This window comes from Odocoileus virginianus, chromosome 32 (assembly GCF_023699985.2).
Source record: "Odocoileus virginianus isolate 20LAN1187 ecotype Illinois chromosome 32, Ovbor_1.2, whole genome shotgun sequence".
Classification (NCBI taxonomy): domain Eukaryota; kingdom Metazoa; phylum Chordata; class Mammalia; order Artiodactyla; family Cervidae; genus Odocoileus; species Odocoileus virginianus.
In genome coordinates, this window is record NC_069705.1 from 17,238,341 (window position 1) to 17,255,747 (window position 17,407).

The window sequence follows — 17,407 nt, forward strand, 5'->3', positions numbered from 1 at the left end:
GTAAAACTTAAAAATAACACTCAGGTTGGCTAGGAGAAAGATGTGTCCATACAGCCTGGTGTGCTGGGAAGCTCTCAGTTTATCTGGTCATCACAGCATAGTTCTTTTTTTTTTTAATTGGAGGCTAATTACTTTACCACACTGTAGTGGTTTTCGCCATAAACTGACATGAATCAGCCATGGGTATACATGTGTCCCCCATCCTGAACCCCCCTCCCAGCTCCCTCCCCACCCCATCCCTCAGGTCTGTCCCAGTACACCAGCTGAGTGCCCTTTCATGCACCGAACTTGGACTGGTGAACTATTTCACATATGGTAATATACATGTTTCAATGCTATTCTCTCTAATCATCCCACCCTCGCCTTCTCTGACAGAGTCCAAAGTCTGTTCTTTATATTACAGCACAGTTCTTAATAGCTTCAACCTTTTAATTGTTAAAAGCAAACTGGTATGGTTGATAAATTATCTTGTCACTCAGTTTTATCAAGTTCTCAACTCACGAAACTTGCTCTTTAAATTGGCAAATCTTGGTTTCTTTGGTAATAAGTACAAAATTTTGGTGAAACAAGCAATAAAATGTAAATTAATCTTGGGACTATAAATCTAGGAATGCCTTAGACATATACTTCAATGGTGCTACCACTACAAACTCCAAGAACTGTTACTATTCCAATTGCCTCTGAATTTGGGTAGTGCAGTTAATCTATATACTCCATAATATGCTTCATTCATTCATTCACTCACTTATTCCAAATAGTTACGACTCTACTATGTGCTGATCTTTGTAAAAGGGCTGGGAGGAACGTCATGGAAAGATCCAAAACGTCTCATTTCTTACAGTACCTCTTACTTGACTTTTATAGAACTTTAAGGTTGATGTAAAGCTTTGCAGGGCTTCCCTGATGGCTCAAGAGTAAAGAATCCATCTGCAATGCAAGAGATACAGGTTTGATCCTTGTGTAGGGAAGATCCCCTGGAGAAGGAAATGGCTACCCACTCCAGTATTGTTGCCTGGAAAATTCCATGGACAGAGGAGCCTGGTGGGCTACAGTTCATGGGGTCGCAAAGAGTCACACACAGCTGAGCAAATCCACAACAACAACAAAGCTTTCAACAACAAAGTCATTCTTTGGAGACTCATTTTGTCACATTCTCTCCAAATGGGAATAAGTTAGTGATTTTGCTATTTTTGAACTTACTGAAATAGTACAGTGTGAAGCCCTGGTGACAGTCAGCTGAGAACAGTGAGGAAAAGGAGAGCCCTACAGACACCAGGCGGCATTTCTCACACTTGGCTAACAGAGATTTCACGAAAACACTAGGGATAAAGGTTTCTCAGCCACTGCTTGATGAACATTCTGGGCTCAGTGAATTATCCCAAGAAATACAAAGAATCCAGTGGAGGCCACAGCCTGACACAATAAAAGACTAATTCAATATCAAAAAGCATTTCCGAACTGCATGAAACACTTAAAACTCCTCTAACACAATCTCTCTAGAATCAAAGGCCCAGGAAAGGATTACAGACAGCAATCTTCCTAATTTCCAAAAGCTTACTTTAAACCATTCTAAATTAATGAAAGGCAGTCCTCAAGGAATCTGAGCCTACTGGCTTTCACCATATCAATCTTCCTTTTCTATTAATATTACAGGGACTATGAACACTACTAATCTTTCTATATTATTCATACTGTTCCATGCACTTCATTTGGTACTCCTGCTTCCACTTTTATGGGTAATTCTGAATCTAAACCCCTTTACTGGACTCTGTGCTACTTCAGGGCAGAAACTGTTCTAAACGTCTCTCAAGTCATTTGCTCTGGAAGCCCATGTAGCATTGCCCAGCTCTACCACTCACTACCTGTGCGGTAAACTTACTTCTCAGGGTCTCAGCTTTCTCATCAAAATTCACTTATTCATTTACCCAATTATTTATAGAACACTCACTATGGGACAGGCACTGTTGTAGATTTTATCAACTAAACCAGCAAAAATCCCTCCCCACAAAGAATATTTCCGGTAGGGACCCACAGGCCATAGACAAAATAAATTAAAGTATGCTAACACTGCTAAGTGTTATTTAAAAGACAGCAAAGGAATATAAGGAATGCTGAGAGTTGTGGGAAGGGGGTTAATTTGAAAAGCTGACTACAGTGGACAGGAGGCCTAAATGAAAAAGTCCTCTTTCAGCAAAGACTTGAGAGAAGTAAAAGATATACCATGTTGTAAAAAAATCTTTCCCCTGCTTAAAAATCAACCATCTGCCCTTCCATCAAAACACTTTCAGATTTTTGGCCATTCCCCAATCCTGGATCCTCCCTTGCTAAGCAAGTCATTTCAAGACGTTGTACCTGGCAAAGCTTACCTTCGGGAGTACTGCCTTTAGGGAACCCAAAGCCCTGAATGCATTTCTAAAATCATGTCCCCACTCAGAAATACAGTGAGCCTCATCCACAGCAATAAGTGTGATACCTATCAAAAAAGAAAAATATGTAAACAGAGAAGACAAAGTTCAAGAAAGCAATAAACTCATCTAAGGTTTTACCACCAATTTCACTTTGAATATGTAAATATAACAGAAAGGAGAAAAATAATTCAAAGTATTGACTCATAGAAAAATATAAGCATAAATAATAGCAGATAACACCAAAAATTGGGCTTCCAAAGTGGTGCCAGTGGTAAAGAATAAATAGACCAATGCAAGAGACCTAAGAAATGGAGGTTCGATCCCCCGGGTCAGGAAGATCCCCTTCAGGAGGAAATGGCAACCCACTCCAGTATTCTTGCCTGGAGAATTCCATGGTCAAAGGGGCCTCGAAGGCTACAGTCCATGGGGTCACAAAGACTCAGACACGACTGAAGCGACTTAGCATGTACACCAAAAATTATTACTGAGAATAAGCAAAGGAAGATATGTGGATAAAAGGCAGATGGATAAAAGAAATATTTAATATCTATTTTTCAAATAACATGTTTATTCAATTTTGGTTTTCATCATTATTTCTCAGAGAAATTAATTACTACTACTCTGTCCTGAAAGCTATCACTCATCTGCAATGATAATACCTTAAAAAGAAGAGCTGTTCTAATTCTCATTCATAATACTTTTATCTCATGGATTAGCTATCCAAAGAGAAAGAGTCAGCATATTTCTACTGAGATTACATTTCTCACTGTCTGTGAATGATCACTACAGAATTCCTCTGAAATGCCAGTTCTGAAAGACAGGATGACATCCACAGTTTCTAATATAAAATGGGAAGGGAGGAATTATATCTCATTTTGTACAAACTAGGTAAGAAGGAAGGCAAATTGTCCCTTCTTCACCTAGCAACCCCTTTGCTCGGCCCCCACCCCCACCCCCTCACTGAATCAGAATCAATAATGTATGGTAATGCCTCTCAGAAAAGGGCTTTACTATATAACCATCCATGAAAATGTCTTTAGATATTTCAAAGTAGTGACAGTACAGCTTTTGCCCTTGATTACCAAATTAATACTTAAGAAAAAAATTTTCCCTTCAACGGGGATGATCACAACTTAATGTTTATCTGCATTTATGTTTTGCCACTGTGTGTTAACTGCTCAGTCATGTTCGACTCTTTGCAACCCCACGGACTGTAGCTCACCAGGCTCCTCTGTCCATGGAATTCTCCAGGCAAGAATACTGGAGTGAATTGTGATTCCCTCTTCCAGGGGATCTTCCTGGCCCAGGGGAAGTTACGCCACTGGGGGCTAATTAAAAACATAAGTCAGACTACCTAGATGCATAACTTGGCTTATCATTTACATTACTTTAAGCATCTTACTTAAGCTTTCAACTGTCAGTTTCCCATAAGTTTAAGGTAGATAATAAAAGTAGCTAACATTTTTTTAGTTACTCTGAAGATTAAGATCATTCACATAAAACGCTAAGATAGGGGCTGGCATAAAAGACCACTCAATTTTTTAAAAAAACTATTATTATTATAGCTATTGTGCTAGCCGCTCAGTCATGTCCAACTCTCTGCAACCCCATGGACTGCAGCCCATCAGGTTTCTCTGTCCATGGGGTTCTTCAAACAAGAACACTGGAGTGGGTTGTCATTTCCTTCTCCAGGGGATCTTTCCAACCCAGGAATCAAACCCATGTCTCTTCTGTTTCCTGCACTGGCAGGCAAGTTCTTTACCACTAGCGCCACCTGGGGAAATGCATACTATGTTCCAAACACTTCCCTAGGAATAAAATAATAGTAAAATGCAGTTCATGATCTTGAGGAGCTCACATTTCTAAAGGAAGAGACAGAGAAACATGCATATAACTACAATTCATTGAGATTACCAATTACAACAGGGCTGGAGAAGAAAAAGAAGGAAAGAAAAAAAAGAAAGCCCTGCTAAATCTGAGTAAATCCAGATTGATTCACACCAAAATTTTATTAACTGATGAGTGGAAAAATTCAATATTACCACTATATTTATTTGGCTTTAGAAACTGCATGACCCAGATTTTAAATTAAATAGGTTAAAACAAAGAATGACAGCTCCTTCATTTAAAAACCCTCCTTAAAATCACAGGTTTGATTAACTAGCTTCTGCACTTCCCCGGTGGCTCAGTGGTAAAGAATCCACCCGCAATGGAGGAGACGTGGGAGATGCAGGTTCGCTGCCTGGGTCAGGAAGATCCCCTGGAGGAGGAAATGGCAACCCACTCCAGTATTCTGGGAAATCCCATGGATGGAGGAGCCTGGTGGGCAGGGATAGGAAAAGACTCAGACAGAACTTAGAAACTAAAACAACAGCAACTACTCTTTAATGGAGTTAAACTTTGTCCCTCACAAGCAACTGATGCAAGCTTCTGCCAACTTTCCCATTAAATGTGCAAGTCCAAGCATCTGCCCAGGTCCAGGATATATTTCATTTTGGCACACCAGTCATTAAAGCCTTATTCCCAAATTTACAGGACAATTATAAGTATGTTTGCTCTTAAGTTGTCTCTATATAAAATTCTGCTTGCTGCTTCTGTTATAAACCCACACTACTTAAATAATAGCATTTCATAAAAATCATAAATCAGAATAGCTAAATGTCAAAACTACTGTACAAATGAAATTCTGAGTATATTCACTGCTGCAAGCATTGTAAAATGAAAGTTCAATAAAAATACTTCAGAGAGAATTTATCCTATTTTGTTCAACACTGACAGCCCCCCAAAAAGAGCACTTTCATCCATCTTATGCAGATACTCAGCTCTAATAATTGTAGTGTTCATAATTTATTCCTTACAAAAAATTAAAATAGAGAATTAGAACAACCTGTCAGGAGGCTCTAAGCAAATATTGGATTAAATCCATCACAGAAACAAAGCAAATGTTAAAATGGAACAAAACATATCCAGACCACTAGATACATAGACCCTAACTTTTGCAATAAAACCATGGAGTTTATATATCTAGAGTTGTTATTTTAATCTGAATTGAAATATTCCTAAGAACTTTATACAACGTAATAGGGTATACATCAAATTTGTTTTAAATTAAAGGCAAAAATATAAGATGCCAATAAGGGAGTTTAACAGCTGATGCTTGCCCTTTTTGATAATATATTTAATCAAATGCTAATTTCTGCCCTCATTCTTTTGTTCATACTTAACACATATTAAAAGATAAATACTTATTTTCATTATATTATGAGAATAACTGTTAAATGCTTTCCCAGAGTTATCTGCAAGTAACCATTAAATGAGACACCACAATGTTTAAAAAAACTTTTATGTGCTAGGAATTATTTTAAAACATAAATATAAAGTGAGATCATATTACATTAGAAGGCAAAGATTGTCAGTTTAACTTAATGTTTGAAACACGAACAATTGCAATAGATTCTGTGATTGCAGCTCTTAGATAGCTGAGTCTGACCATCAAGAAGGGAAAAAACAAGACAAAAATGATTTTAGCAAACACATCAAAGACGATACCAGCTTTTGACTAATTTTTTATTTACATTTTCTAGGAAATAGGCTATGACATACTATCTAATTTTTAAAATTAATCGTACTCACTGACAACAAATAGTCACAGGTACTGTGGTCTCCAACCTGAAAATCACACATCAGAGTCACCAGTAAAAAGACTACAGCTGCCACAACCTAACAGCAGGTGCATTAAATCACAATTTTCAAAGTTGGAGGACCTGAAATTTTATGAAGTTTGAAAGGCGATTCTTATGAACATTAAGAGTAGAGAACCACTATATTGATTAAGATTCAGAATACCAAAAAAAGGAAATTATAATATCATAGAATCCAAGCTTCAACATTTATTCAATAATATATTTAAATGCCTACTATGTGCCAGCAACATGCTCAGGAAATATAAATAAATAAGAAGAGCATTTTCCCCTAAAAAGTTTACAGTCCAGTAGAAGAAAACAGATATACAAACAGGCAATTATAATCCAGGAGCTTAATTTCTAGGGCAGAAGGAATTGTGGGACAGGACAGGAGAGGCAGAGATTTCCTGGATCCATCCACAAGTTTAAAGAATATCTCACTTTAACAAGTACTTATAAAGATTCTATCATCCCACTTACCAATATTAGCCTCAAGCTGCCGAAGCAGGTCCAAGTTACCTGAACAGAATTCTGGAGTTAGGTATACAATCCGGTATTTGCCTCTATAAAAAGAAACAAAGAAATAGGAAATGTAAAAACAATCACCCAATGAATATAACTGAAAACCATAACATTATAATTTTTTAAAATAATGCATTACACCACTTATTAAAAACAAAATTCATATTATATGTGTGGACATATGCACATATATTGGTTCTCTGATTTCAATTCATCAAAACAAACACAGCAACACCAGTCAGAGAGTACTCAGTATAAGATGCCATTAGAAGCCAGATTCTGATTTCCAGCAGTCTAGCCCCAAAATCACAGTGCTTGAGTTAACTGATCAAGCCTACAGTAAACCTTCTATACATTAGCAATCCACCTACATGCCACCTTCCCTGGAGAACGACAACCCCATTACCCTACCCTTGATCCCATCTCCACAATAAAACCCACAGCACCCACATTTCTCCTGTATATTCTGCTCTATTGCCCACATCTTCTTGGGCCAGTGATGAAAAGCATACTAAGGTCAAGTTAGTCAGTCTCCATCCTAGAATTTGGGGGTCTAACCAAGTAACAACCAGTCAGTCTCCAAGCAGCAAGATCTGTAACATGTAAATGAAAAATACCTGTAATCTATTTTGTGACTAGAAAAGCAGAGAATGCTTACCTTCTGAGAGAAAGCAAGAGGAAGACACAGAAAGAATTTAGGTTATAAAAAAACACCCTACTGTATTTTCAATACTGATTCCAGTCTCTTCCGGCGGGCTGGCTAATTACTATTCATAGGGATCCATAAGCCATTCCTGTATCCTTACTATAAAATTTGATATTCGTTTAAACTAGTTCGATTGATTTCTATTCTGTGCAGATAGAATCCTAATTAAGATAATGCTTGCAATGAAGGTTAGGGCTAGGGCAAAACAGGTACACAGTCTCTTTTCCATTCTACCAAATGAAGACATAGATCAAATTAAGTAAAATGAAATAATGTTCTATATGAAACCACTTCAAAATATTTAATCTACTGTGTGCTAGGCATGGTATTTCAGTAGGAATGGGTAGAAAACAACTAAGAAAAAAGTTATGCTTTTCATACTCAGCAGTCTAATTAACACAGGGAACTATATAATTAGTTCTGATGCCAGACTATGTAGGTTTGAATCTCAGTTCTACTTCTTACAAGCTAAGTAATCTTAGGCAAGTATTTAACTTCAGCATGCATCAGTTCTTCAGGGTAAAACAGTGATAAGAACTATAAAGACAGTTAATTCTTTAGAGACCTAGATTCAAAGTAAACCCAATCAAATCCCAATTGGCAATTTAGTTGAAAAGGTGATATTGAAATACAAAGGACCTAGAATAGACCCAAAAAAATTGGAAAAAGAAAAAAACCTATTTTGAAAGAACAAGAAAACAAAAGTGGAAGACCTGTACTACCTGATTTCAAGACTTATTATAAAGCTATAGTAATCAAGACACCAATCAAGGCAGACAAACAGACTGACAAAATAGAAAATAAACACTGCAGTAATAAACCCATGTACATTTAGTCAATTTAGTTTTTACAAAGGTGCAAAAGCAATACAGTGGAGAAAAGATAATCTTTCCAACAAATGGAGCTAGAAGAAATGGATGTGCCTAAGTAAAAAAAAAAAAAAAAACTGCACTCAATACCTGATATAATATATAAGGTTTACACAAAATGAGTCATAGATCTATATGTAAAACATGAAACTATAACATTTTTAGAAGAAAATATAAAGGAAAATCTCTGTGACCTTGAGTGAGGCACCAAAAAGCAACAGCAAAAGCAAAATCCATAAAAAAAACAAACTGACAAACAGGATGTTATAAAAATGAAAACCTGATACTTCTCAAACTAACTGTTAGGAGAATGGTCTGCCTTCACCAAAATCTTGTATGTTGACCTCCTCCCACTGCCTCTTTGGAGCAGTATCTAAGAACGATCTGAGATGCTGCCTCCCATGCTGCGGTCCTCATTTTCCCCCAAATAAAACTACACACACACACACACACACACACACACACACACACACAATCTATTAGGAGAATGAAAAATGGAATAATAAACTAAGAGAAAATGTTTGGTAACCATATAGCAAGTGAAGGATTTATATTCAGAATGTATAATATAAACTATCAAAATTCACATAAGAAAAAAAAGAATAAGCAAAAGATGGATATAAACACTTCATCAAAGATACACAGATTTAAAAAAAAACATAAACAGATGGCTAATAAGTATATAAAGAGATGCTCAACATAATTAGTCCTTCAGTTCAGTTCAGTCATGTCCAACTCTTTGCGATCCCACAGACTGCAACATGCCTGTCCATCACCAACTTCCAGAGCTTGCTCAAACTCATGTCCATGAGTAGGTGATACCATCCAACCATCTCATCCTCTGCCGTCCCCTTCTCCTCTGCCTTCAATCTTTCCCAGCATCAGGGTCTTTCCCAACGAATCAGTTCTTCACATCAGGTGGCCAAAGTGTTGGAACTTCAGCATCAGTCCTTCCAATGTATATCCAGGACTGATTTCTTTTAGGATTGACTGATTGGATCTCCTTGCAATCCAAGGGACTCTAAAGAGTCTTCTCCAACACCACAGTTCAAAAGCATCAATTCTTCAGCACTCAAGCTTTCTTTACGGTCCAACTCTCACAACCATACATAACTCCTGAAAAAACCATAGCTTTGACTAGACAGACCTTTGATGGCAAAGTAATGTCTCTCCTTTTTAATATGCTGTGTAGGTTTGTCATAGCTTTTTTCCAAGGAGCAAGTGTCTTTTAACTTCATGGCTGCAGTCACCAGCTAAAGTGATTTTGGAGCCACCAAAAATAAAGTCTCTCACTGTTTCCCCATCTATTTGCCATCTATTTGCCATTAAGTAATGGGACCAGATCCCATGATCTTCATTTTTTGAATGCTGAGTTTTAAGCCAACTTTTTCACTCTCCTCTTTCACTTTCATCAAGAGGGTCTTTAGTTCTTCTTCACTTCCTGCCATAAGGGTGGTGTCATCTGCATATCGGAGGTTATTGATATTTCTCTCGGCAATCTTGATTCCAGCTTGGGCTTCATCCAACCCAGCATTTTGCATGATGTATTCTGCATATAAGTTAAATAAGCAGGGTGACAATACACAGCCTTAACGTACTCATTAGGGAAATGCAAATGAAAAATACACTGAGGGGCTTCCCTGGTGGCTCAGTGGTAAAGAATTTGCCTGTCAATGCAGGAAACACAGGTTCAATACCTGGTACCGGAGGATTCCACATGCCATGGAGCAACTAAGCCCATGTGCTGAAACTACTGAGTTGTGGCACTGAGCCCACGTGCCACACTCCTGAAGCCCCTGCACCATAAAGCCTCTGCCCAGCAGCAAGAGCAGCTCCTGCAATGAGAAACCACCACACCGCAACTAGAGAGAAGGCCACACAGCAACAGAGACCCAGCACAGACAAAACTAAATCAAAACATTTAAAAAACACACACTGACATTCTATTAAAATGGCTAAAATTAAAAACTTGGCCATACCAAGTGATGGCTGAGATGAGGAGAAATTAGAATTCTAAGACACTGCTAGTAGGAATGTAAAATGGTACAACCACTCAAAAAGTCTGGCAGTTTCTCAAAAACTTAACACAGACTAACTATGTGATTCAGCACAGGCCTTCCCTTGGAGCTCAGTGGGTAAAGAATCCTCCTGCAATGCAGGAGACCCTGGTTTGATCCCTGTGTCAGGAAGATCTCCTGGAGTAGGGCATGGCAACCCACTCCAGCATTCTTGCCTGGAGAATCCCATGGACAGAGGAACACTGTAGGCTGCAGTCGCAGAGAGTCAGACACGACTGAGCGACTAAGCAGAACAACACACGCAGATGCTCACAGTATCTTTGTTTGTAAAATCCCCAAACTGGAAACAATCCAAATGTCTATCAACAAGTGAACAGATAAACAAATTATGGAATATCCACATGATGTAATCTATTCACCAACAAAAAAGAATGAACTATTGGTACATGTAATATGAATGAATCTCATTATATTGGGTAGGCTAAAAAGTTCAGTCAGGTTTTTCCACTGACAAAAATACCACAGACACTTAACAACATGATCATATAAATAACTTACAGTTTAATATCCTCCACAACATTTTTTGACTGTGCTGATCCAAGAAAACAAGCTGGAATACTGGATATTCTGTAAGAAGAAAAACAAATATCCTGGAACCATGTGCACACTACAAATACCAACTTCATTTTTAAGTGAGAAGAAACAAAAAATTATAATGATGTACATTTCTCTTCTTTGCAATCTCTTTTTGTAACTCACTAACTTGGTAAATAAATTCCTTCAATGGCTATATTAGAAGACTGGTCGTTAAGGTGGATTTTCCAGAAAGACTGCAAGTATAGGTTGAAGGAATATAAATGTTTTTCATAAATAAAAACTACACCTCTATGTATATACTTCATACCAAGCTAAAGAAGAAGGGTAACCAACAAAGAAAATAATTTTGTGATATGTAGTGTTAACCGGCATAAAATTTGCTTTTTAAAAAAAAATGGGGGGGGGGGGTCATCTGGTAGCCCTAAATTAAAGAGAACTCAAGAAAGAAGATAAGCTCTTCCACTGAAGTGTCATATATTACTAGTAAAGACAAAGCAACATTTATAGAAATGTATTAATAGGAACTAGATTTTAACATACATGATAAATCAATATTTCCTTCACAGGACTTAAAAAAAAAAGGGTGGCAACGTGGCTCTGAAAGCCTTACTCACTCAAGCTGAAGCACTTGGTCTTCCATCAAAGAAATAAGGGGAGAGATGACAAGGCCAATCCCACCTACATAAACAGGTGGATACTGGAAGCACAGACTCTTTCCATACCCTTAAAATAAAAATAATACACTCAGAGAAATAAAATTAGATTGTTGGTACTCTGATTTCTTCTTTCAATGTATTTGCATGAGATGAACAGTCACTACTAATGTGCTACCTTCCTAAGAGTTAATTCATGCAAAATTCAAGCATCTAACCTCAGCTCATTCTCTTCTACAATTTACACCATTTGTATACATACATACCTTATGGAAAGATTAAGTATTTCAAAATCTTGAAGCTTTATTTTTTAAAGATAAGGTTATTTGCTTAAGTACAACTTACCAGTTGCCATGACAACAACATTATCTCTTCTTTCTTCCAGTACAGAATAAATCACTTTCCACTGAACCCTGGAGGATGAAAAGCAAAATGCTGCACTGTTTTACTAATAAGAAATGGAAGAGACAAGTTAAGTCTAACCATTTCCTTACATGTAAATTTTAACTTAAAAGTAAAATAAATAAATAAATATTTAACTATAGTTAATGATTTACCTGCTGAAGTAATTAGAAGGGAGTGTAAGGATGTCTACAATTTACCCCGAGATGCACTTTATTAATAAAAATTGAATGGATTAAAAAGTAGATAGACAGATAATCGATATGTAATAAAGCCATTTTATTTTTTCATTTCCTCCAGAATTTCTTTTACATTTCCAAGTTTCAATAAAAATACGTGAATTCTGGAACTTTAAAACAGAACTTCCACTTGACCAACTTCCCATTCAAGGTGACTGAACAACTAGGATTTCCATTTATATTTGCATTACATTTTATTACCTATATCTAAAATATAAAATAAATTCCAAGCTTCAATCTAGATATCAACAGAATCACTCATTTAAATAAATAAGAGAAATGCTCTAGGTGCAAGGACTGACTAAGAAGGGAAATAAGGGAACTTTTTGGAGTGATTGTAACGTAGCATATTTTAAGAAGGTTTAGGTTACACGCAGATGTGCATGTACACTTAAGACTTGCCAATGTTAATCACTTAAGTTTAACCATTTCCTTACATGCAAATTTTAGCTCAAAAGTAACATAAATATTTAACTATAGTTAATGATTTACAAGCTGAAGTAGTTACAGTGGAGTGTAAAGATGCCTACAATTTACCTTGAGATGTATTTTATTAATAAAAATTGAATGGATTAAAAAGTGGATAGACAAGATAATCAGTATGTGATAAAGCAAGTATACTAAAATGCTAATAGTGAATTAACAGTGAATATACAGGTATTCATAGTAAAAAAAAAAAAAAACTACTGTATCTTTGAAATTTCTTTTAATAAAATTTTGAGGGAAAACCAACTGGAAAGATGATCTTCTGGTACGCTGATAATGATCTATTCTTTCTTATTGGAATGCTGGCTACACAGGGTGTCTGGTTTGTGAAAATTCATTGATATGTAGATTGATGTGTACTATGTGTAGGACACAGTTTAATCTAAAAAAAATGTTTTCAGATCAGAAGAGAAAAAAAGTCTAGATTTTTACATTCCTATTACCAACAGTTTTATTCAAATTTATTTGTTCTTCATCTCATTTGTATTCCTCTCATTTTAAAACTTGTAAGTGTGCTCCCTTGGATGTAAATACATTTGACTATGTTAAAACGGATATGATTATCACTGTTTTTCAAACTACTGTCTTATGAATTTCTATTATATCAACATGCTTTAGACAGTAAGATGCACAAAACAGGCACACAGATACTTTTGTAATAAAATAAAAGTCAGGATGAATTTATTAATGTATTTAAACTCAGAACTCTATCTTAAGGAAAACCATTTTTCCTCACTTATAAAAACAATGTGCAGATATGAATTTTACATAAATATTACTTCAAAGTAATTCTGCACTTAGAAAAATTACAGTGTAGCATGTATAAACTATAATGAAGTTGTACTTGTACTATTCAATGGATGGATTATTTGTCTTTTAAAGTTTGTAAAGAAAACAGTAAATATGCAGTTTAATTAACTGAGACTATACTCACGGCTTAAAAGTAGAATGGCCAAAGTAGGTCTTGAGGCAGTTAATTTGCTTTTCAGTAGGTCTTGGTAACAGACAGTCTTAGAATAAAATGGGCATTTATGTTAAAATAAAGGTACACAAAGTGAGAGGAAGTTTTATTTTATTGACTTCTTTTAAAGAATCTAGTTGCTGTGTTGTTGTTCAGTCAGTCATGTCTGACTCTTTGCGTCCCCAAGGACTGCAGCACGCCAGGCTTCCCTGTCCTTCACCACCTGCCAGAGTTTGCTCAATGGCAGAAAGTGAAGAAGAACTAAAGAGCCTCTTGATGAAAGTGAACGAGGAGAGTGAAAAAGTTGGCTTAAAGCTCAACATTCAGAAAACTAAGATCATGGCATCTGGTCCCATCACTTCATGGCAAATAGATGGAGAAACAGTGGAAACAGTGTCAGACTTTGTTTTTCTGGGCTCCAAAATCACTGCAGATGGTGATTGCAGCCATGAAACTAAAAGACGTTTACTCCTTGGAAGGAAAGTTATTACCAACCTAGACAGCACATTAAAAAGTAGAGACATTACTTTGTCAATAAAGATCCATCTAGTCAAGGCTATGGTTTTTCCAGTGGTCATGTACGGATATGAGAGTTGGACTATAAAGAAAACTGAGCACCAAAGAATTGATGCTTTTGAACTGTGGTGTTGGAGAAGACTCTTGAGAGTCCCTTGGACTGCAAGGAGATCCAACCAGTCCATCCTAAAGGAGATCAGTCATGCATGTTCATTGGAAGGACTGATGTTGAAGCTGAAGCTCCAATACTTTGGCCACCTGATGTGAAGAGCTGACTCATCGGAAAAGACCCTGACACTGGGAAAGATTGAGGGCAGAAGAAGGGGACAACAGAGGATGAGATGGTTGGATGACATCACCGACTCAATGGACGTGGGTTTGGGTGGACTCCGGGAGATGGTGATGGACAGGGAGGCCTGGCATGCTGCGGTTCATCGGGTCACAAAGAGTTGGACACAACTGAGCAACGGAACTAAACTGAACTGAACATGTCCAATTGAGTCAATGAAAGAATATACTGGTAGGTACCAAACATCACTGTGGTCTTTTAAATACACTTACACTTATTTTTCCTTTGGGTACCAGGCACAACTCCAGATAAATTATTTGATTTATTTCTTAATACTAAGGATAAGAACTTTGCTACGATTCACACTTTTGCTAGCTTCATAAAAATACAATGTTTCAGAATTATACTCCTAAAAACTAACATTTAGAGCCAACCATGGCAAACAAAATAGCAATCCAAATTTTATAATACAACCAATTTTCAGTCAACAGTAAGCAGGAATTAATTACTGTCACAAATAAAATCCATATGTAAAACCTTCATTTTAATTACCATTCCACCAAAAATCTCTGATCAAAATTCCAACTGCAAAGTAGAATGGAGTTATGGTAACTTCACCCCACTGATTTTCATTTTTTCCTCCAGTTGAAGGATTCATGAGTTGCCAAGAGCAAAGCAAAGAGTCAAGAAAACCCATCTCTAAACAACTGAATATTTGTCCATGTTTAATACAAGAAAACAAAGGAAAAAACTTTAATGTTTTCATATATTTTCCATCTATGAAATGTATCTTAAATATTCCATATTATAACATTGAAGAAATCTAGCTCCAAAGAGCGTTCTACTCTATGAGAAGATGCCTACAGCTTGTCATAATGAGCATCATCACTTATACGTAAATGACAGAAGATTCGTTTAGCAGATTCTTTATTAGAGTTTGCACACACAAGATGAAAATTAGTCCATTTTGCTATTTGACACTTTTGCCACTTATTTTAAGTAATAAGCACCTGAAGGACAGATATTTATCAACACCATTTATAATAATGTTTAATAAAAGTAATTAATTTATTATTTCTTATTTCTGTACTGTGCTCAGTCATGTCTGACTCTTTGCAACCCTATGGACTGTAGTCCACCAGGCTCCTCTGTCCATGGGATTTTCCAGGCAAGATTACTGGGGTCATGGAGTGGGTTGCCATTTCCTCCTCCAGCGGATCTTCCCGACCCAAGGATTGAACCCAGGTCTCCTCTGTCTCCATCATCTCAGGTAGATTCTTTACCGCTGAGCCATCAGGCAAGCCCCTGCTTCTTATTAAATTATTTTTTATCATTTTTGACAAAATATAAAATTCAGGATGAAAAATTTCATGTCACCATGTTCACCAAATGACATAACACTTTTATTACTTACTTCTCTAAGTAGTATGATTGTGCTTTATGAAGACCAAAGCACTACAGGACTTAATGGCAAGTTTTCAGGGCTGAATTAACTACATGCCACAGAATCCTCAATGTCCAAAATGTCTAAAATTAAAACCTAAACTAAAATCAGTGATAGGTATCAGAGACGAGTCAGTTCAAACACATGATACTGCTTACCTTCATCAACTTCTTTTTCCTCTTCAATAGCTTCAATCTCATCTTCATCATCTTCTTCAGAAGGAAGATCCAGATTTTTTTCCATTTCTATGCATTTTGAATGATTTGGATCTACCATGCCACTGTTGAGGTTTTCTAGAGACTGAACATTTAAAAGAATTTTTCAAAGCAAAAGCATTGAGAGTGCAGTATCTTTTTCAGCAAACACAAAAGGAGTATTATTAACAGAGCCTACAATTTTGTTCAAAGCTGGCAGATGCGCAAGCAATACCACAAAAGAACATGTGTGCTCCTGTTTAAATATGTGCTCAAGAATGGTTTCTCAGGCATAAGGCCAAAGATGGAATACTGCCAGCACAAACAGGGTTCATTAATAGCATACAATGAACTGGCCCTAGGGAAAGTTTTCATAAATTTTGCATTTAGATTATTTAAAACATTTTTTTCTTTATCATACTTCAATGCTTCCAATTCCCAAGTGGTAAATGTGGGTTTTAATGTGATTCTTGTAATGAGTTTCTCTGTATCATGTGTCAATGACATTATTTTTGAGGAAGCATAAAGTTTAAACTCTAAGCCAACAATAAATGTGTTTCTGGAGTTGTCAAAGCAACAACAAAAACACTGAAATGATTTTAGGAAAGGAATATTACAAATGTAAAACAAATGCTTTCATTTTGGCTTGGTATCTGATTTCCTCCCCTAAATGAAGATTATCTGCTTAATGAATCTGCAGGTATCTCAAAATTGTTTCATCTGTAAAATTTCTTAATGAGAAATAACAGGAAGAATTATTAAACCACAGTTGTCATTTTCTCTTTATATTAAAACTTCTATTCAGTAAGTCTGACTTAAAAGGTTTTTTAAAAAGTATTCATTTCAGGCCTGCAAAAGGGAAAAAAAAGAGATTCTCTTTCACATTTTTTTTATTCTGGTCAATGAACATACTTGTAAAAAAAAAGTACTTTTATCTGTGCACCCAAGTTGCCTTCTAAGAGGTTCAATATATAACATAAATTTGTAGAAAAGTCCAAAAGTATCCTATAAATCCACTACTTTAATAGGACTCTTCAGAGAAATGGTTCATCAATAAAGGCATATGATTTAGTATTTATATCCTTTTATTTCTGTTAGCTAGTATTTATTACACTTAGGAAATGCCAGGCTCTTTAGTTAAACCCTTCACAAGTAACACCTTAGTAATAAATACAACTGTTTAATAGAGTATCAAGAAGCTAAGAAATGTGCCCAAAGTCACACAGTTAATTAAGAGAGAATGTAGACTTTAAATCCACATTCACATTCAGAATCCACATTCCTATCACTACCCAGTACACTGTCTCAAATTCAAAGAATCAGGAACTTAAATCTCATTTCATAAAAAGAAAAATCACATCAACCTAAAGATGAGAACTAAAAAGTATGCATAATGGTGAACTTCCATTCACCACATGTT

The 17,407-nt window shown here is 36.3% G+C and overlaps 1 protein-coding gene across 8 annotated transcripts in view; it reads right to left on the bottom strand.

Moving 5' to 3' along the window:
* Positions 1–17,407, bottom strand: part of WRN (WRN RecQ like helicase) — a 116,671-nt gene that overhangs the window by 57,361 nt on the left and 41,903 nt on the right. For all 8 annotated transcript variants that reach the window (XM_070459932.1, XM_070459928.1, XM_070459927.1 and 5 more), the window contains 7 exons: positions 15,952–16,093; positions 13,518–13,593; positions 11,802–11,869; positions 11,418–11,526; positions 10,765–10,833; positions 6,572–6,654; positions 2,367–2,473 (listed from right to left, as the gene is read on the bottom strand). In XM_070459932.1, coding sequence (XP_070316033.1) covers positions 2,367–2,473; positions 6,572–6,654; positions 10,765–10,833; positions 11,418–11,526; positions 11,802–11,869; positions 13,518–13,593; positions 15,952–16,093 — 654 coding nt within the window. The remainder of the gene's footprint in view (positions 1–2,366; positions 2,474–6,571; positions 6,655–10,764; positions 10,834–11,417; positions 11,527–11,801; positions 11,870–13,517; positions 13,594–15,951; positions 16,094–17,407) is intronic.